At 48.0% G+C, this 21,359-nt stretch overlaps 2 protein-coding genes across 13 annotated transcripts in view; both read right to left on the reverse strand.

The window, feature by feature from the left end:
* Nucleotides 1-13,654, reverse strand: part of rap1gapa (RAP1 GTPase activating protein a) — a 30,739-nt gene extending 17,085 nt beyond the window's left edge. For 10 of the 12 annotated variants that reach the window (XM_029155664.2, XM_055510031.1, XM_029155671.1 and 7 more), the window contains exon 1: nucleotides 2,186-2,221. Coding sequence is in view for 1 of the 12 variants with exons in the window: in XM_029155661.3 (XP_029011494.1) it covers nucleotides 2,186-2,221; nucleotides 7,135-7,178 (80 nt within the window). In the remaining 11 variants the exon portion in view is untranslated. Of the gene's footprint in view, nucleotides 1-2,185; nucleotides 2,222-7,134; nucleotides 7,799-13,635 lie in introns of those variants that run through there. The other 2 variants (XM_029155670.3, XM_029155661.3) reach the window with 2 other exon arrangements.
* A 432-nt stretch (nucleotides 13,655-14,086) lies between these two features.
* Nucleotides 14,087-20,867, reverse strand: nt5dc2 (5'-nucleotidase domain containing 2). Its single transcript, XM_029155675.3, has 14 exons — nucleotides 20,425-20,867; nucleotides 18,711-18,895; nucleotides 18,562-18,636; nucleotides 18,430-18,485; nucleotides 18,160-18,253; nucleotides 17,126-17,254; nucleotides 16,654-16,714; nucleotides 16,464-16,566; nucleotides 16,279-16,380; nucleotides 16,111-16,192; nucleotides 15,843-15,929; nucleotides 15,427-15,567; nucleotides 14,898-14,962; nucleotides 14,087-14,714 (listed from the first exon to the last, which is right to left on the reverse strand). The coding sequence occupies exons 1-14, from the start codon at nucleotides 20,783-20,785 to the stop codon at nucleotides 14,453-14,455; spliced, it is 1,803 nt and encodes a 600-aa protein (XP_029011508.1). The 5' UTR covers nucleotides 20,786-20,867; the 3' UTR covers nucleotides 14,087-14,452.
* Nucleotides 20,868-21,359: the final 492 nt, after the last annotated feature.

The following is a 21,359-nucleotide window of genomic DNA, read 5'->3' on the forward strand; positions in this document are numbered from 1 at the left end:
TCGCTCGACATCCAACGGTCGTCTGGGCGTTTGTGACTGTAATTCAGCTCCGCCTCTGAGCCGCAGCTTCGGCGTCTCAGCGCCGGCGCGTCGTCAAACTCCGCGTGAACATTTGCATCGGCGCCTCCAGCTGCTCAGCGTCGTCACGCGTCTCAGCGCTGACGCTGATGGACATCGGGAGTTCGTCTTTGTTCGATATTTCCAACTTCGGGGCGAGGGAGCAGCACCTCCTGCTTAATTTACCGCCAGCGACACAGATGCGTTATGAATTATCGCCTACTGTAAATAGACCTTGGAACTGTTCCAAAGCTCAGAGCTCACGTGCTCAAACAAATGGGACGAACGTCTCGGGTGTGAAACCATTTGTGTGCGGCCTCGATCCTTCCAGAGGTCCTGGGTGTTCGACTGGTGCTTGTGCATGGGCTGTAACTTCAGCTCACCCTTTGCTGGTTTCCGGTCTGCTTTCTTACTAAAACTATCAAATAATCAATGATCTGATCAATGTGCTGGGTCAGATTTAATCAAATGCTCTGGTGGCTGTGAAAATGTGAGGCAACAGAATGAAAGCATTTAGACAAAGAAAACTAAAAAGCCAATAAGCACGAAAGGCTGTTTGCGCCTTTATTTTCTAAAGTTCATTATTCATGGAAAGAATAGAAAATCTGGCTTCCAATCTGACGCTACATGCCTCGAATTATGAATAATAAAACATCTGCGGGATGTGATGCATGAAGATCCTGGATGTTCTCCTGAGCCGCACCCCCTCCGACAGCTGGTCAGAGTCAGTATGCATTAACAGGCTACAAACAGCAGGTGTTTTTAAATAAAGCATGTTCTCCCCACCGCTCGTTCCTCACAATGGCGCCGTCGACTCATCCTGGAGTCAGACGCCCTCGGGGAAATCACACCATGCAGATGCGCTTTTTCAGCAGGACGTGATGGTGGGATCGATCGTTTCATAATGATTTGAGAGGCGATACAGCATCTTCCTCCCAAGAATAATATAATAATCATAATACATTATGCATATATGTATATAAATACATATATATAGGCCCAGCTACTGTTTATGATCAGGAGCCATATACACACAGAAAAAGCTCAGTTCCTGCGTCTTAAGACACAGCAACAGATCGACTGAAGGCAAAGTTGTGGGGTTGGAAAATGGCAGAACACGTCACAGAGAAGCTCAAAGATAAGATGAAGTGATTGCGGACGGGACCTGTCAGAGTCGCCTCTCCTCAGCCCGCTACGACGTGAACTTGACGTTTTCCCGCGCTGGCGCCGGTGGCGGGCGCCGCGTTAGCGTTTGGATCATTGCGATGGGGAGAACCGGGATCTCTCCGAGCCGCTCGGCCCGACGCGCACAGATCACGCGGACGCCGGATGATGCGGAGTGACACCTCGCGGGAAACCAGCGAACGCAAGCGGAGGAGGTTTTATCAGATGAAGAATGAAAGAGACTAGCAAGACTTGCACCATGCAAGTTGTTCGAAATCGGGCCTGGATTCTGCCCGGCTGGAAAAACTAGCACCCGCGGGCGCTTCAGGAGTGCAGGGCAGGTGAGCTGGAGCGTGGACAGGACAGCGGCACCAGTGAGCACATTTACAACAGACAGACAGGCCCCAATAATCCATCGCGCTCCGGGGACCGGGAGGCAGAATGCACTTTGAGTCTGGATGGACGGTCGCATGTGTGTGTGGGAGACCAGAGAGAGGCTCTTACAGCAGCTCAGCGCGGTCATCATCCACGCAGGCCGTCCTCTCCCACTCCCACCCAGCGGGGGGGCTTAGCGAGGCAGGATTACAACCAATTACAGGCCTCCCCCTGGAGGGAGCGGAGGCGAGGCCCGAGGACGCGCTGTTTGTTGTGGACGACCCGCGGTGACCGGACGGAAGATGGTCGTTTAACATTTAATCAACTACGGGAGCCGAGGATCAAAAGTGAACAGACGCTCATATGCATATGCATACGCATAAATCCGTAGCACAGATTAGGGGTCGTTACCCACTGAATTTGCTCCTCCATCTTTTGAAGTCGAGGCTGCAGCTCCTGGAGGAAGGCGCTGACTGGACTCGTGTTATATGCAGCTTTGTTCTCACCCTCACGCTTCATAAAAACAATGCCCAAAATGCCCGAATGAAGCAGGTGAACGGGATGTTTATGGGAAGCCTGAAACACTCACCATTTGCTCCGGGCCTTGGCAAACGTCTTGTCCACACTGAAACAGAAACACATGATTAAAAATCTTTTTATTACACTGTACGTGACACACTTTTCTCACTTTAGTTCTGTGCTTTGGCAACAAGTGAATCTGCAGCTCAGCATCCCTGCATCTCACACTCACTAACAGTTTCCATGTGCTCGTCTTCACACAAGCTCATCAGACTGATGGGTGTGGAGAGTGGTCCGTTTCGTCCCTGAACTGAGCGAGGTCGTGCAGCGGGCCGGCTTTCCCCCAAATGACTCCTGCCATCTGTCGAAGTAGCGTTTCCAAGGATGAAAGGAAGATTACTGGCCGGTTTTAAGGACACGGCACGAGTCTGGTCCTGGAGCGGATCGAAACCCGCTCAGTCAAGAGTAAATCATCATCTGTCCTCAAGTCGCTCTGGTGAAACTGATTTTAGTAACCGGAGGATGCTGCGTCAGTCCCGCTGCCAGCCACTAGGTGGCACTGTCTGCGTAGAAAAACACCAGCCTCGCGTCTTCTCTGCCCATCAACAACAAAACCATTCAGATTTATGCCAGACTTAAATGTGCATTATTTCAACAGCCTCACTTAAGAAACGAGCACACGCACACACACACACACACACACACACACACACACATTTCTCTTCCAGTCAAAGCACATGACAGTTGTAGCACAACTTCCCTTCGGATGCAGCTCTTCTCTATCTCAGCGGGCTGACGCTGTAGCTGTTGTCCGGGGGGTGACTCATGACTGCTGGCCCGTCTCTGGTGACGGCCAGTGGTGACACAGGAGGAAGGGAATGTTTAGTATGTGTGTCAGGGCTCCTGCAGTTGCTCACACTGCTCTTTATTGATCCCTCCCAACGTTTGCAGGATAATCCGGCCTCCAGAAATAAATAAAAAAAATGCATAAATCAAAACATCCTTGAGTTTTTGGGTCGATTTGACTTCATTGTTTTCCCCATTCTGTTGACTCTGTCTCCTATGACTACATTCAACCTTCATGCCGCATTGAGTCCGCCAACAGCTGTCCGGCCTGCGTCTCAGACTGCTTACTCATCCTTCATTGTTAGCATGACACAGCGACACCCAACGGGTCAGCGAACGCGTTCTGGAGGAAAAATACTAGAGGGGAATTCAGCAGGTGTGCACCATAATGCTGACATGCACGCGTTGGCCCTCAAAAGGCACAGAAGCAATAAATCTTCATTTTATACTCAGGACTGCGGTCATGAAAGACCCTTTTGTTTTCATTTATTTAAGTCAAGTTTCAGCCATCGTGATGTAAGTCTAGGACCAAAAGTAAAAGCGTCTGGACTTCTTCTTTTTCTGTTATGAGAATTCTCCAAAAACATAAATGAAAGCCTAACGCTTCCTCCTTCTGTGGAAACTGTGTTGGTGGGAAGAAACGGGCCCTGGGGGGGGTTCTGTGGAACCACCAATCAGCAGGCTGGTGCTGTTACTGTACCGTCGCCTGGACCCCTCAGAGCAGCTCATCGTTCCCACTGCAGACACTGTAAGTACAGCGGAACGCACGCAGGATCCGAACCCTCCAGGCCGTCGGCTTTGAGCCGAGCGTGACGTGCCACGTCACTAGGAGCAGCATTCTCTAGGCCTCATCCTGTGCTGTTCTCGGGTTTCGTGATCTTCCCATGGAATGAAACCAAGCAGGGCGTGTTGGTAATATTGGGTGACAAGTCCAAACTGAAATCAGTGGAGGAAATTCCCAATAAAGCGTAGAACCTCCTACCAACAGGCTTAACAAGCATTAGTCCAAACACCTAAGGTTATGAAAAGGAAATTATCTGAGTTTGGAATTAACTGAATATAAAAGCTGCATTGAACTGAACTGAACTTCGCTTCAGAGGCCACATTGTGTGAACACTGGGGTTTATTCTACTGTATAGTGGTTTGAAGTGCAGGATATTCATGCAACGCGATTATTCATCTGTCAGAAGAATGACTGTGATAAATCAGCCCCTATTTCTCAGTTAAAGGAAACTAAACTCACCCCTCAGAGGCAATGAAACGTGGACGGAGCTGCAGATAAAGAAGAAGCAGAAGAGCTGACATGAGTGAAATGTGAAAATCTCAGCCTCATCAGCAAAACACAGGCGACAGTGTCCCTCTCTGGGAGAATAACACTAAGGCGATGCAGCGCGGTGCGTTCACGGGCCGTGAATCATGTTTGTACTTTCCCACGTCGACGGCGTTCGCGGGCTGCGCTCTTAAAGCGGCGAAAACAGCGTGCACCGAGACTCGAGAGGAGGCGCCGCGCCGCTCAGCAGGGGGCCGCCAAATAGTTTGTCGTGCTTCCGCCACGCTAGGCATTAAGCGCAGGCCGGTTGTCATGGCAACAAACATCAGCAAGGGATAAAAAGGCTCAAGGTGGGTCTCAAGGGATCCAAGGCCACGTCCCTGTCAGTAGTCACCACTGAACAATTCATCCGGCTTAATCTGACTCTAAGAGGCTTGCAACGTTTTCCTACCTTGGACTTTTTAGACTGAACTTGTGAAATAAGCTAAGGGCCTGTGGTTTACATCAACTCAGCAGCGCTGCCCATGACAAGTAGGTCACCAGAAATCCAGCTTAAGGCAAAGAAGACAGTCGCGTAGACACCAATATGCTGCGGCGGAGCTAATTCTGCCGCATTTGAAGCACGGCCGAAATTTACTAAAATGCAAACATCTCATCAAATTTCATAAGTTTCATGAGTTCGTTTACAGCAGCCGTAAAATACAGGCTGTAGTTTGAGTATTAAAAGTTTTTGCTTCCACTGATTAAGATTTTAAATATGATGAAGTTTATATTATTTAAACCAATATTTATGATCTCGTTTTTACGTTTTTAAACATTTATATTAACTAATCCTGTAAACCAGCAGTGGTGGAGTCGTGGTCAGTGAGCTGACATCATGCTGACTGAAGCCTTTTATCACTTCCAGTCTTGGTTTTAGCGTCCGGAACCAAAACCGAGGAGAAAAGGCCTCGTAGCTCATGATCCACCCAGAGCGTAGTGAAACAAAAACAATAAGACGAGCTGACCAAGAAAGCAGCATAAAGGAATGGATGAACGCAGTACGTGACACTATTCTGAATAAGGTCCTTCTCACACGGACACCTACGGATTCAGCACATCCACACAATAAAGCGACAAACAAGGATCTCGTGAATAATTCTCAGTGTAGTAATAAGTAAAACTGTGAAAAAACAAACAAACACGACACAACAGCGCACATGACTGGATGGAGATGCAGAGCGTGTCCGGGCCCCGGTGTGGGCTGAATGGGCCCATTGACAGAGAATGGAGTGTGAAGTGGCTGAATGTCCTCATTTAGCTGCAGTACAGTAGCATACAGTGTGCGCGGCCCGGAGCCACTCTCACATCCAATACAGGCAGCAAACAGCGAAACACATCACATGCGGGTATATACGTGAAGGTGGATGGGGGGGGGGGGTGGCTGAGGGCCCAGAGCTCCTGTTTGTGTCGCCACCGCCCTCGAGGAGCCACTGGAGCCGCGTCCCGTTCTGGAGGGGCTGCGCGTCCGCGGCCTAATCTTTCTTTTCACTGTTGTCATGCAAACGCTTGTGTCAAACAGCAAAAGCCTCGCTGCTTTGTCTCCCTGTTGTTTGCGCTACACGACTCAGCACAATAGGTCCCAGACACTCGATTATCAAAAAATCAAAAGCAGACATGAGCTCGGTTTAAATAAAACAATGACCCTGAAAAACCTGCTTCTGCTCCTGCAGAGATGAACGTGATTGACAGCTGTGATGAGCTTTAAAGTGCGCCCTTCAGCACTGGGAGCCACGTTTCCCACCGTCGCTTGTTTACTGGTTTTCTAATCAGCTGACCAGAGCATGTCGATTACAACCCGGGCCTGCTTGGATTTCAAAACAATGCGGGTCTTTCCACCGGGTTGGGTTTGAACAGCATTCCTGCAGTCGTTCCATGGGCCACTGCAACATGCAGCCTCATTGTTTGTGCTGCCTGCAGGTCCTGCCTCCAGGCGCCCGGGTGAACTTTCATACACACGTCACATGTGGAGCCGAGCATAAATGGGCTGTGAGAGCTCAATGTCAGTGAGGAATACGTCTTCCAGGTAAAAGGTGGAAGAACCATAACTCCCCCCACTTAAGTCAAACAATAACCGGCTCCGGCCCGCTCAGATTTTGTGGCGGTTTAATTAATATTTGACGATGAAATGGCAGCGGCGCCGCGTCCGCTGGGTTCAGGGAAAGCCATTAACGGGAAGCTGAAGGCTGAGTGCATTAGAGATCACCCACCGGTGTGAGTAATCAGCCTGACCTCTCCCAATGCCAGCGCTGAGGCGTTCAGGGGCACGAGGCACGCAGAACGCCGGAGCGCTGATCGAGAACCGGTCCCGGGATGTTTCCAGATATTCCGAAGACGTGGTGCCGCTTCGTTGTTCCATATTGAGCCCCGTTGGGTCCTTCCGGCCCGTCTCCCCGTCCGGAGGCCGCTCCTGGGCACCTTTTGACCACAGACGTGTGCTGACTGTGCGCTATTCGAAAGGAGCTGTAGGTGAAAACATGTAAACGGACCATGCGGGTGCTCAACCATCACACTCTCACCTCCGTCAGAGCCCGTTCACCCCCCCCCCCCCCCTCCGTAACCTGAACCCTGCTGCTGATTCTGACACCTCGTCCTGTCCGTCTAGTTCCGCTCCCGCTGAACATCGGCTGCCGCTCGCAGCTGTGCTACGGAGCCTCAAAGGATGACTCATCAGAAATCAGAAAGAAGAACGTCAAGTCGCACACAAAGGCAAAAGCTGCCATTTGGTGCTGACGAAAAAGCCACAGACAGAGGGTCTGCAGTGATCAGACACAGGCTGGAGCAGATGCACACTCACGCGCTCATCACGCACTCAACAGTCGCGCGAGCAGGAGCTGTGGAGAGATGCGGCCCCTCATTCTTACCCTCCATAGGCTCCAAAGGTGAAGCTCCTCTTCCTCTGCGGCATGCCGGCCGGTGGGCAGCAGGGACTCAGTCAACCCGGCGCTGAACGGAGCCGGCGCTCGTGTCACTTACGCCGACGGAGCATGTGTGCGCCGCCCGCCGCGCAACTTCCACTCCCACCGGCTGTGGCTGGCGCGTCCTGCCTCCTTCCGCGGGCGGGAGGATGGAGGAGGAGGGGGAGGGGGCGGAGGAGGGGGATGCTCACCGTGCCCGTCTCCCGGGGAACCGGGGTCCCGGTGGCGGCGCGTCCTCAACTTCACAGGGAGCGATCTCACCGCCGGAGCACGACGACGACCGAGAGGGCGACAAACGCGACGCGCGGCGGAGGGCGAGTCCCGCAGGAGCAGCTCTGCCTCCGCGGCGCAGCTGGTCCAACAAGCTCCAGACGTCAGACAAACACTCCGCCATTCTTCACCGACGCGCTAATCGCCGGCGCACAGTGAAGGTGAACTCCCTCCTAATTGCTCCTCATTGTAGAGCCGTCGCTTCCGCTGCGCGCCGACGCAGGGTTAATGCGCTGTTGCTGCGGCTTCCCCCGCGGTGATGAACCCGCACGGTGATTCCCATGCTGCTGGCTCAGACGGATGAACTGGCAGCGGTGCGTTAATGTGATGGTTGACCGCCAGCCAAAGCGGGCAGATAGCTGACATTCAGACACGCAGATGTCCGTCTGGACGCTCTGTGTTCACACACAGAGCCGTCTTTGTTCCACGGGGAAGCAGAGGGCTTCTCTATCGCAATGGTGACATAAAATTTCCCCAAGCTGGGTCTCAACGGGCCAGTGAATGCGTTCGTGGCATGAAGGGCTTAATTACGCAAGGAGGCTACAAAACCAGCCATTACATCATTCCTTTCATTACGGCACATTTCTATAAACAAAGCTGCTGATGGACCTCACGTGTGTGTGAGGCCTGTTTATCTGACTGGACGCATCTCTGGCTTGTTGATTCGATTGAGGCCTCGACGTATTTACGGTATGTGGGAAAACTGCCTCTCGTCCGAACGCTGCCACCAGTTCCTCCACTTTTAATTAGCTGAAATCCAACCGCCGCTTGTTTAATCTCAGCAATCTCGGCTTCTTGGCACAAATGCCACTGAATCGATTGGCTGCATCGGACAAGGTGTTGCCTTCCGTCCCGTCCTGAAAATTCAATTAGCTGAAGCAGCGGCGGCGTGTGTGAGGCATTCAAATGGGCAGGTTGCTAATGATGACGCCGTCCCAGCTTCCCTCTGATGCCTTCAGGGAAGTGGACGGGAGATCTCCCTCGTACCCACGTCAGCATCCAGTCGTCCTCAGATCTCCATTAACGGGCAGGAAACGAGCTCCCGAGAAATAAATCAGCACCGGGTCCGCGTGAAGACGAGCCGATGTGGATTAAACGGGAGCGAAGGCGATCGCCGGGGAGGCGCGTCGTCATTTATCAGGGCGTTTTTAGAGAAATCTAATTTTCTACACGTGAAATGCGGCGGAGGCCGGACGAGCGTCATAAGTCAAGCCTGCTGTTAAATAATATGAGATTCGGGCTAAAACGTGGCCCTGAGGGCTCAGCACAAGCATTAGACGGGACAATTGCAAACACTCAGGCTTATGTTTTAGGATTATTATTCTTAAGCGTGGTTCTCGCCTGTCACACATACAGCAACGTCTGTTCTTCTTGTCGCCCGACGACCGTTGGGGAGCTGCTGTCAGTCACACACAACGCAGCCACACCTTCACAACAGCGATAAAGCCGCCTTCGACTGTTCTGCAGTCCTTCATAAACAAAACCTAAAGATGCTTTTAACCTCATTATGAGCTTATGCTGTCAGAATGTGACCGAATGTGTTGGGTGTTCTGTAATTATCATAGTTTTGCTTTTAAAAAGGCTCTTTAGTCTGAAAGAGGCTGCAGTTGTGTCAGTGAGCGGCTTCGCACACGGTAAATATTTTCGGTGACTTGACAGGACAAGGGAAACACTTACACGTGGATGTTTAGAGAGGGCGGGTCTGTGGAGGAAGGGGTTCCACACAAATATTTAAAGGAGGGGACATTCAAAGGGCAGTCGTGCTTTGAAGCTGCCAGTATTTCATTTTCATAACTTCAGCAGCGACGTGAACATGAGTCATTCTACAGCAGCAATCCTTCACATGCATCTGTTGGTTTTCGATTATTTAAATTTCCATTTAAGTTACAGGACCGCGACTCCTCTTTCTTGCGTTGCTTCACCTCAAAGGAGCTGAATTCGCCTTTTATGCCCGAATTCATGCCGGCTCCTCGTTACCTGCTGGATTTCTAAACACGCGCGGCTGAAAGGAAGCCACAGTGAGGCTTGTTGTTGATCACCGGGTGCCGGGAGGCGAGCTGAGCCCTGAACCGTCCTCCTCTCTCTCACCGGGGTCACGTGGCCCCTCGGGCCCCCGGGGGCCGTCGCAAACAGCCTGACGCACACTGTTGCCTTTCACGGTCTCTCATCAGAGGAGCAGGATGTTGCAGCGGGCTCGGCAGGAAAACGAGGAGCTGCTGCTGCATCCTTGAACCGACTGAGCTTTGTCCCGCTTTGCATTCTGCCCTGTTGAGATGAATTACAAATGGCATCACTGAGGGTTGATTCTAAGTTAATAATAGATCTTACACTAGTAGACTGGAAATCAATTCATCATAGTAGTGTGTCTTCATCTGACAATAGTAATCCAATGCAGTGTGAAGGGTAACCGCCACAAGGACGTGTCCCTGATTGATCTCTGTTGCACAGAAAGATGTGCTTCCGTTGTAATGAATCCTCGGAGTCATGCTGTCGCTGCGCTGTGACACAGGCAGCTCCGCGATGGATGCTTCTCTGTGGCCGAGAAGGATTTTTGTCTTCATGCCAGGTGATCAATGGATGACTGGCCACTGCTGAGGCAGACTCAGCCCGACACCACTCAACTTTAAACGCCTCAGTCAATGGAGAGGTGTCAAAAAGCTGAAGGGCAGGATGAATCCTTTTGCATTCACCTCACTGTGCGAACAGTAGGTTTGAAAGCCGCCAGGTCCACCGGCCACCACCGCAGTAGGCAGTTCAGTAAAAGGCTGCGGCGGGGCTCCAGAAACGTCTGCAGTTGGTCAGTGTAATAAAGTGAACGTCTGTGACGGCGCATCTATTACTGAGGTGCGGGAGAGCAGAGTAACAGCGCCCTCTACTGGTAGAAAACCTATTACAACGACAAGTCAAAATGTTTCAGCTTTAAAAATAATAGGAAGTAAGAAGGGCAAGGGTTTGAGTTTATTTTACTTATTTAATGGCTAAATATTATTATTAAATGCCATATTATAGCCTAAACCATTTGGTTATTGTTGCTGTCTGCTGCATGTGTGTGGGGTGGGACTGAACGTTGTGCACGCTGCTCCCAGAACAGCTCACTGTAGTTACAGCAGGAGTGTTGATGAGTCAGGAGATGCTTCAGTGTGGTGCAGAAAACACCAGACGGGTTTGTACAGAGCAACCACAGAGCGGCTCAGCCGGCATCTATTTATGAACCTTTAACCTTTAAAGTTCATTTAAGGCACAGCTGATCATTGCTTTTTAGTGATGAGGACAAAGGTAGAATAAAAAAGAAAGGCAACCTCAAACTGTTATTACACATTTAAGATACTTTCCTGAATCTTAATGAGGCTGATATCAAATGAAAGAGGTGCCTGTATTCAAATAAGTGTCACTGGTTGGTAAATGCAATATGAATTTTCTATAAACAAGCTTTAAATCATGTTGATGTTAATATATGCAAGTAAGGATATCAGACAGGAAGTAGCATCGAGGCTTAGTCAATGTGAATGCAGAATGTATAATTAAAAAAACAGGATCATCTGTAGAATACAGCCCATTATAAAAACATTCTGCTGTCCAATCACACAAAGCCTCCTCCGCAGCCCAACAATGACACAGTTCGCCTTCACGTCCTTCCTTTGACCACCGCCCGCATTAACTGCAGACATGCTTTTACTACAGACATCACAGACGAGGCAGCAATTTGGAATAAAGGCCCAATAAACGAGACAGACGAGACGACAAACCTTCAGAATAAAAAGCGGGAGCTCGAGGAGCTTGCGGTGCCATAGAGACGTCCTCCCCAGACTTGCATGTTTGACATGGCGCCAAAGTGACATCGCCGCTCGTGTGGCGCGATGATGAAACAGTGGTGTGTCTCAGAAGCAGCCAATGGCCTCGCGTCCACCGCCAGCTAAATAATCCATGCGGAATCTGGCTTTTGTAGAAATCCACTGGGTGGACGTCCCCGGTTTATGTGGGTTTAAAACGGCTGCAGAGGTGCATGTGTTCACTGCCCGATGGGTAACAATATAATAATATCTGGAGATGTGTTGGCTATGGGAACGCTGCATTAGAGCTCCACATAGAAAGTCCCAGAAGTGAAACATTACATTTTAAAGTTCCTTCTGTGACGTGGGGCCTGTTAGCTTTGGTTACAGGCATTAATTACCCTTGATTAGACCGTTGATAAGCCGGAGTCAAGATGAGGGAACCACACGTGCATGAATATGAGGTGAGCTCATGAATCATACATGCGCAAAACTATAAAACAGCACAAATATGACTTTTGCCGTGTGAGCGTGAGAGTCGATTCATATGAGCCCAAAGACAGAGGGGCTGCAGAATCTATTTGGGTGAATGATGATCTAACCTTACTCCCGCAGATAATTGCTCTCATCATGTGAGATCTGATTAATGATTACACTAACTCTTCCACTCCAGGACGCTGGCAACAGCCAATTAGCCGCTGTCTTCGGGCCTCTCCTACGACTCGCACGTCTTCCCTGGCGGTGCCCACAGAGAACTCCCGTGTTCCAAACCCAGCACGCATCTGCTCTTTCTTTTTCTTTTTTTTTTTAGTCGAGTTGGTGCAAAAGCACATAAATATCACAAATTTTAAAAGATGCTTCGGGAGTTTTGCTGACAAACAAGAACGATAGCGCTGTAAAAATGTGGGGGTTCTCTCCGATGCCGTTCTTTTTGAAGGCGAAGGCGCATCAGGGGAGCTCATGTTGCGGCGGGGGAATCTTCCTGCGCCGGAGCAGAGATCCTGCCGTTGCTCAGCAGTAAAAGTCAAATGCCTGTAACACTTAATAATAGAAGCGGCTGCTGTGTGGACAGCACAGACAGCTGTATCTAATAAAAAAGGCTTATTGTGCTCAGGTATGTTTAGGTAAACTACAAACACACTAATACATTTTTAGAGGTCAGCAGATATGACAAAATGGATCCTGCCTGCGTGTGCTGCTCAGGTGGAGGTTTTTCACGGAACGCGCTGAGCCATGAAATGATGTGAACCACCAGCGAGCCCTGCAGGAACGCACGCGCCACCAAAGAGCCAATGAACAAACATTGCAGCATTCTCCACCAGGTCAAACTTCAAACTTTGTTAAATGATCATCAGCCACCAGAAATCAATACGGTCTGATACCGGCACCGGGTGTGATAGAGTTTAAAATAGGCTGCTGGTGTCGAGGGAAATACACATAATACTAAAATCGAAGTGCAGAAGTCTGTAAGATAAACTGATACCGGTTCTCATTGCACTAATAGAAAAAATGAATTACCTTTATCAGTAAATGAGATGAGTTCAGCTTTTACTGTGTTGTAAAGTAGCCGCCAAACTTTAGAAAAGATGGTATCAGATAATATCCTAAAATAGCAATAAATGTCAGATTTCTTGATACTAATTTTATCCTGCCGCCAGCGCTCCACTCAATGAACTCGTTTCTTATTTTCTAGCTCATAGACGCAAAGCATTGGCTTTTTGAGGATTGTGGAACTGACCAGCATAGAAACACACCAAAGATGGAGTTTCATCAAAAGCAAAAGTATCTCCATATGTTTTATGGGAGACAGAATAGTCAACCAGTAATATTCAAATAGATAAAATCAATTTTATGTGTAGGCTTTGAGCCACATCCTGTAGATGAGGTTTGATAACATGATTAAATAATAAACCAGGATGGTGAGTTATCAGCAGGTCCTACTTATAGTGATCCAATGGGCGGCTCCGACATATTTATTATTTACAAAATGCGGTGAAAATGGCCGCATGTAACATTTGATTAAACATTTAAGCTCCGCGTTTTGCGTTCGGGTCAAAAAAGTCAAATGAAATTTAAAGCGATAATAGAATTGGTTTTCTTAATTTTGTTAATGGTTAATTGCGGAGCTGTAAAGACCGTATCTTCACCGCGTCACCAGAGTTTATAATGTTTCACCCACAGTGGGTCAAGGTTCTTAACGAGCACCAATAATCAACTATTTATCTGCCCAAGTACTTGACTCACAACGCGCTCGTCTCAGCGCCATCGCCCGTGTCGCGACAAACGATCCCTCTACGGGGCAGCGCGCCTCAACTTCGCCAACGGCCGCGTTGCCGCTGCTGTGAGACGGAAGCGACGGCGATTCCGACACAACACATGCTCTTTAAAGTGACCGTGCGAACCGTACCTGTGCCGGTGTCTTCACGGGCGCGCTGGAGGTGAATGACCGTAAAGCCGAGAGGGGTCGTGATGAATGGATGCTGCGCTGCCTAGCAACCAAGCGACCAATTAAATAAAACGCCAGAAAACTCCGACGGAGGAACAGAGCCTCTACGCAAACTCAATAATGCCTTCCTCTGGTGGGTCCAGAGCTGGCCTGAAACGGCTTGTTCATAATTCAGTAATATTGAAGTGATGCGCTTCCCTATTATTAGATGAAAATGTGCACATAAGAGGATTAATAAGAGATCAAACATTACTTATTACAACACAGGGAAACTAGATCTAATATGTGTAATGGCTCCGGCTGGATGTGGTGGTTACACAGATGTCAGTCTTTACATTCAGGCGTTAACGAGGCAAAACTTGTTGTTTTAAGCGTCAAACCACAAGAGACAGAACAGACTTAAACAATAACATTAGACTTTGAATCTTTATTTGTTGTAATTGTGCGACTTCAGCTTAATAACGTAACGTGCAGCATTTCATTATCACCTCGATGCAGACACAGAGTGTGCGTTTGTATTGGACCACAACACATTGGATGGCACGGCGTGCACTCTGTTCAGCAGTTCGTTCTACAGCACCCTCTAGTGAATTCACTGGGTAAGTGGGTCACTGTGCAGAACGGGGTTACTCTGCCCTGTGGAGGGAGTCGTGTAGCCGTGTAGCACCTTGCTAGCTAAAAATGAAACCCTGTTAAAATGAAAGCAATACAGTTCATGTCAAGTGTTGGCCAGGCCTAAAATATTAAATCCTACGGGTCAGGGAGGAGAGCACAGCTCTCATCGTATGTGAGACATCTCCTCTAGAAACGGCGTCTTCATGCAGCCCGTGCAAAGCTGATCCATCCACAGAGGAGCCTCGTGCTGCAGAGGGGTGCGGCGGGGGTAAAAAATGTACGAGAGGTCATAGTTCAACAGGCAGCTCAGCGAGGCCATGTACACGTCAGAGAAGCGACACAGGCGCCTGGAGAAGTAGGTGGGGTTGTGACACGTCCTGAAGATGCTGCCGAACTGAGGGTTGAACATGTTCTTTGTCATGACCCTGCAACAGAGGAATTCAGGGCAAAGGTCGGTGTGAAGTTGAAGAGCAACTGTCTTCAAGTAGTCAACAATACAAGCTGTGTTCAGGTGGCTTAGCTTACGCCCATCACTGTGTGGACGTCACAGCAGCAGGGTCGCCGGGTTCACTGACTGACTAAAGGTTCAAAGATAGTCATGAACTCACCTCAGCTCTTCTCTTTCCTTCTGCCATTCCTCAAGTATCTGCTTAGATTCTGGGTCACGGTACGTCTGAGGAAGTGAAACAAACACTCAGCAAGTTGAGGGCTACTGTTGTCACGGATAAACATGATCCTCACTTTAAATATGACAACATGCTGTTTTTGCTATGAACAAGAGTGCAACACTATTTTCTAATAGCATTTCTCTTTGATTAGTTTCCCATTTTCCAGTCTGAACTGTACACAGGGTGTGGTGACTTGGCAATTTTTGGCATCCTGTTTCGTCACCATGGCATAAAACCAGTTGGAACGAAGAAAAAACCTAATGATGCACACCCGGCATGAACTGACTGTGCAGATGGTGGTTTGCCCTCAGCTCATTGGGCAACCTGAGGTTTACCAAGCATGAGTAACTGCTGGCTGAGAGGTCAACTCTTGGCTTCGTGACATCAAGGGTTGCTTATGACTAGAACATGTTTGTGTGCGTCAGCGCTGCTTTGCCCGACATTTAAATGCAGGAGATTAGCGCCTCACCTGTAGGCGTTCCATCAGACCGGTTAGAGCCTGTAGCCAGGTGAGGTTCAACGAATACCGGCTCGTGCTCACCACTCTGGTCTCCTGCTCCAGCTCAGGCACTAAAGCTGCTGTTCGCCAGCCGTGTCGCAACATCAGGTCCTGAAGCATAAAGTCAAATTGTTTTAATCTCAAACACGCTTCAAAAATCATTTATATTCTGTAGCGCCATCTGCTGTTAAACATCCCCACTGCATCGCCGGCTTGAGCTCCACCCTACGCCACAGGGGACAGTTTCAGGATGTGTGCATGAATACTTATGAAAGGTCGTGGTAGAAAATACACAGAAAGAAACATTACAGGACCACAACTATGTAAAGAACATCCTCAACATGATGCAGATCCCTCCAGAGATTCATTTGCATGACTGCACTTACAGCCAGGTCACTATAAAGATGATCCCCAAAGTAAAGAACTCTTGAGCCTCGCCAGCCGGTCAGTCTGAGGAAGTCAAAAAGGTTCCCCTGTGAAAGGAAAGACAAACACTAACCTCAGCTCATTCTTTTTATTTAAAGTCGATGATCAGGAGACAAAGGCTGCAGCAGGCAACAGCATGTAAACACACAGCGAGGAAATAAAGCAACGCCTCATGATTACAGGCTTTGACTCACACAATTCATTTTAGGTTTTTGAAGTATTACTGACCTGTTTGTAGATTTGGCCTTTGTCCAAACTCTTGATCTTCTCCCACCGTAGGTCTCCGTTACCATCCAAGCGCCTGAAGGGCCTGTGGGGCAAAAGTAAAAAGAAAGTATACTAAGAATAAACTCTACCAAATTTCACAACTTTACTTAATTAAAAACATGTACTCACTTGATGCAGTCAGTAAAGAAGTGAGGTTTGTCTGCCTGCACAATGACGACGTCAAAAAAGTCTCTCCAGTCTTTCCCCACCATGTGTGTCATTCCTTTATCCCTAGGGTAGAAACACAAGGTCAGTACAACTTGTTGCGTTGCTGCTTATCCTTCATGAAGTCAGGACGGACTCACGGCACTTACACAAAGCTGAAGGGACTGTTTGTTATGAGGAAAAGCTTCTTCCCATGACTGACCAATCTGCGCAACACGGCCTCCGTCTCTTCCCCCCTCAGAATGAACTTGTCTGTGGACAGAAGGAAGGAAATGTTGTGTAACGGAAGTGTTACTTTGTGCAGCAAAGTCCAAGATCAAGCCGATAACAAAATCTCACCCAGGTCTTGCATGATCCATTTGTACATGTAGCCTTTCAGATGAACCATGCCGATTGCTTCCTGAGGATTAAATGATAATGTTACATAAAAGGTAAAAGACTCTGAGCTCTCTGTTTCTGCACAGCTTCCAACTACAGTCGCTCAAACAGCAAATTACGTTAGAATGTCCAAAAAGCAGACACTGCGCTTGCTTCTATAAACGTGGCAGAGGTTATGTAAAAAACTGACTGTGCTCAGTAACTGGAAAAGGCAACGGCACAAGGAAAAGCTGTTGCTGCTCTCTGTTCAAACTGTGGGAGCCTGTTGCAAGATTTCAGCTGAGCACAGCAGATTCCTGAAACTCTCACCGAAGACTCACAGCACGTAAGAGCAGTCAAATATGACCGGGTCCGTACGTTTCTCGGCATGAGGACGCCGCTTTAAAAACACAGAACGTAATGTTTGATACTGTGAAGAGGGGAGGGCGCTCACCGAGACGTCCTTAAAGAGGTGAACCGGATCATATTCGATGTCGTTGGTGAGGAAAAAGTCATTTGCCACAGCCAAAAGGGTCATTTCTGGAATGGAGAAGATGTCCATGAACTGCTTCACCTTTGGCCCCTGTGGTAGAAGATAAAGTAATGTTTGAGTCACTGCTACCTGTTTGTGTCCCTGTTTGCATCTTTCTCACTCTAAAGGTCGAGTCTGTCGTGCTTCATCCTTGGCCTCTAATATTTAATTAACATTCCAACACCTTTGTGTCGTGGAGCTGGAGCCCGAGGGCTGACCACCTGCTGAGACGGTCTATGTGAAAGCTAAACCCTCTGTAGCGTTTTCCCTTTTAGGCTTGTGCCCTGCTGAAGCTATTTCGTTGCCCTTCAAAACGGAGCCAAGTGCCCAAACAAGATTAGAGCAACACAGGAACTATTTTGCCTAAGACTGCCCTGAGAAGGATTAGAGGATGTGAGGCAAACTCCCTGCTGCAGGAAATCACTTAAAAAGACCTGTTGGACTGAAAACTATTTGAGCCTGACTCAAACCATTAGACTGTTCCTAATTAGCAAACAGGTCAGATTAACTTTTGTGGCTACCAGAGCAGTAGACAAGTTTAGTCGACTTCAGTAGAGCGAGGCTTGAAAAATACATCACACACGGTATCGTTTGTTGGACACATCCTTTGAGAACATTGACTTACAGATGATTCATGACGACAACGTAACACATGACATCACAAAATTCACCTTATGTAAGAGAAAAGCACACGATGTCTCCAAATCTCTGGACAGCTACAGATTAAATTCTGACCTACATACCACTTTAACAATGGATTTCAACAGATGTGTGTGGCCCAAAACTTTTTGCATCTTTACCAATCCAAACATTTCACAAGAAGTAATGCTGTACAGTAATGACTGTAACAGGTGGTAGTCCAATTCTATCCAAATCTAGTTTAGGGGTTGATATTTGTATTAATATTTAATACCAACCTCTGTGTCTGATACAGGGGGAAAAAACACGCTGCTAACCTTTCCATAGAAGCCGCTGTCCTGTTGCAGTGGGATATGGAAAGTCCCTCCAAAGAGCTCGAGGACCTGCTCATCCGGGACTGGACTGAGACCCCTGTGGAAAACCCAATATGAGTGAAAACACACAATATTATCAGACAACGCAAATAGTGATTCTGCTTTGCAGCAGAAAAGGGTGATAAGAGGAAAGCAGATAAAATTAATGCAGAATACTATATATGGATTTAAACCACAGAGTTCAATCAATGATGACGATTCCTAAGATCTTACCGATACACTGTTCCTGGCTGGATGTAGTGGAAGGCATCTATCTTCATGAGAAGACCCTGAAAACAAACAATAACTTATCATTAATTAATTACTAAGTAGAGAAATTTCTCCTTAAAGGGAAACATGACTTACTTTTTGAATGTCGTAGTGAAGACCCCTGACAGCAAAGTTGGGATTGTAATCGTACTTTCGGATGCCCTCAGGATACTGTCAAACAGGACCAGAGGGTTGTTAGATCAGCTGTAATATCAGTGCACCTAATTCAACTATTGTTTACGCACCTTGAAGTGTTCAATGAGGAAGCTTCTTGCCGTGTTGTAGATCAGGGTGTTGAGGGAGTTTGAGTAAAGCGCCAGCGTGTAGTCATAGTCAAAACCGTAGATGTCCACCTCAGAGAGGTCGACCTCGTTGTTGGCGTAGATGGTGGACGAGTTGAGGAGGTTACACGCGCCTGGAGGGATCAGGTCTGATGCAAACGGGAAACATCAGGTTAAAGAGATACAAACGACTGAAGCAAGATGAAAAAAAAAACAGGTATGTTTAAGCCATTGAACTGGCTGATTTGCATTTGACTGTTTCTATTGTCGAGCCTGCTAACTCTGCAGGAAGCAAAGCAGTTATTCCACCTCTGGCTTTGAATCTAGTGAAGCTGTCAAACTCGGCTGAGGTTGCGCAAGGCGTTTGCCCAAGACGTGAACTGAACCGAAGTCGATCCAAGAAGAACATTTTGTGCAGAGCTTTAAAAAAAAACACACGGTTTTGAGTGAATGCATTGCTGAGAGAGAGTACAACTTTCACTAACCCTTGTAAAAAGGCTTATGTCCATGATCGCTTTAATCAAATTTTCTGGCCAAGTATAACAGCCATGCAGCTACCACGTGAACACAAATCAAAACAAAGTGTTGACACCCTCAAACCCGGGCTGAAATGCGAGCACAGGGCTCTGCCTATGGGGCAAAGCGGGCTCTTCTGTCCTGGGACACAGCTGGACAGCATTTCCAAAGCCCGGGGCTGGTTCCCCTCGAGCTACTCAACTGCTGGAATGCCGTTCCATGTGGGGGTTACGTTTCAAAAGGGTAGATGTAGATCACAAGCCAATGCATGACCAGCTTTAATTAAAGCCGACATGCGTGGACGTCAAGAGACATAAGGTCTGCATTATGTCAGCGACTTAAAGAAAGACGCCCTGTATGAATATTTACCATATACAATTTATCACACAAGAAATATTGTAAGTTGCAGTAAATATTACCCTTTATATCATTTTAAGGCTAGATTATAAGTTATCTTACTTCAGAGTATGATTGTACCTTAGTCTGTTAAATTACACAGAGACACTGCAACAGTTCATTCAACTCAATTCAAAGTTACATTCAACAAGCGCGGTTTACTGATAAAGACCTACTTCAACCATTGTAAACAAACCAAATGTAGGGCAGCGCAGCAGCAAAGTAAATATTACCGGTGACTTTGTGATCTCATAAAGAAAAAAAACTAAGTCCTTTAATCGGTATAAAGTTTATTAACTTTGATCGCAGCACGCTTGATTTAGCTGGAAACGACGTCGATTGTTATGCTAATTTATGCAGCAACTAACAAACAGCGGACTCTGACTCCGTAACTTCTGTCAAGTGTGGAAGATTTAAATGACAGCACAACAAACATGTGGTTCGTTGGCTCGACATTATTCCTGCTAGCGAAAATAAGTCGCGTCTACTACATTAAATCACAAGCATGAGTTAGTTTCTTGTTAACGATGCATTGGTTTCACAAGCAATGACTTATTTTAAGTTGTACCTGAAAACCGAGGCGCAGACAAACAAAGCGTTAATGAACCATATGTGAAACGTGGCTACTGAGGAAGAGGATGAGGACAACGCTCGTGAACAAAATGTCTTCACTGCTGCGGGAGCAGGAGCTTTGGCTCCCAAACGGGGGAGACTCGGAGACAAAGAGGGGGAGACGCGGAGACAAAAGGGGGGACCCCGTGCTCACCGTGAACCAGCCGTTTGGTGTCGTTGTAGCGAGTCCAGAAGTAGGACCGCAGGTCGGCGGGAGCTGCGGTGGAGGTGTACGAGCGTCTCCTCACGCCCGCAGCCCCCGCGTGCTCCTTGGGCGGCTTCTGCTCCCTGCTCGCGCATCTGTGCGGGGGCTCGCGGGCAGTCGGCGCCGCGTTCGCGCCCCAACTTTGCTCCTGCGCTTCTCCGCGGCCCGGCGGCTGCCGCGGCTCACTTCCAGAGCCGCCGCATGTGCTGGAGAGTCCGCTCATTTTGCTCGACCTGGGCGCCGGCGGGGTCCGGTTCCCCCTGGTCCACAGCGTACGTGTCAGAACTGTTCCCGCAGTTTTTAAAGACATTTTGATAAAAAGGAAAGCCCACGCGCGCAGACTGCGGCCGCTGCAGGTTGGGACTCGTAAACAGATGAAAACATTCTCTCGCCTTCCATATAGCGACGCCCAGGGTCGGCCCCTCCCTGCTTCAAAAAGGGGCGGGGTTAAGATGCTGCAGCCAATCACAGAAGCCGTAGGTATCTGCGATCGGAACACGTGGGCCCAGAGAACTGCATGTTCCCTTTATGAAGATAATTATGGGTCCTTATTTATACACTATAGAGGGATATTTAAACAGGAACATTTGGTTTACTTCATTTTATTTTTCTGACACGAGAAAGATTAACGTTTTGACTAGTCCCTTTGCTAGAGTAAACTAGAAATAACACCATAATAAAATTCGTTTATTTATTAAATAAAAGTGCTTCATTCATAAAAAAATGAATACATATTGAAACATGTAGTTCATCAACCGTAGTTTCTATATGAATATTAGTGTTTTATATCATTTAAAGTGTGTGAATCGAGTGTGTAAAGTGACCGACGCTGTGAGATAAATGCGGTGGAGGATGAATATTTAAACTGTAGCAGAAGTGTTTAC

The sequence above is a fragment of the Betta splendens genome, chromosome 7, assembly GCF_900634795.4.
Source record: "Betta splendens chromosome 7, fBetSpl5.4, whole genome shotgun sequence".
Taxonomy (NCBI): Eukaryota; Metazoa; Chordata; class Actinopteri; order Anabantiformes; family Osphronemidae; genus Betta; species Betta splendens.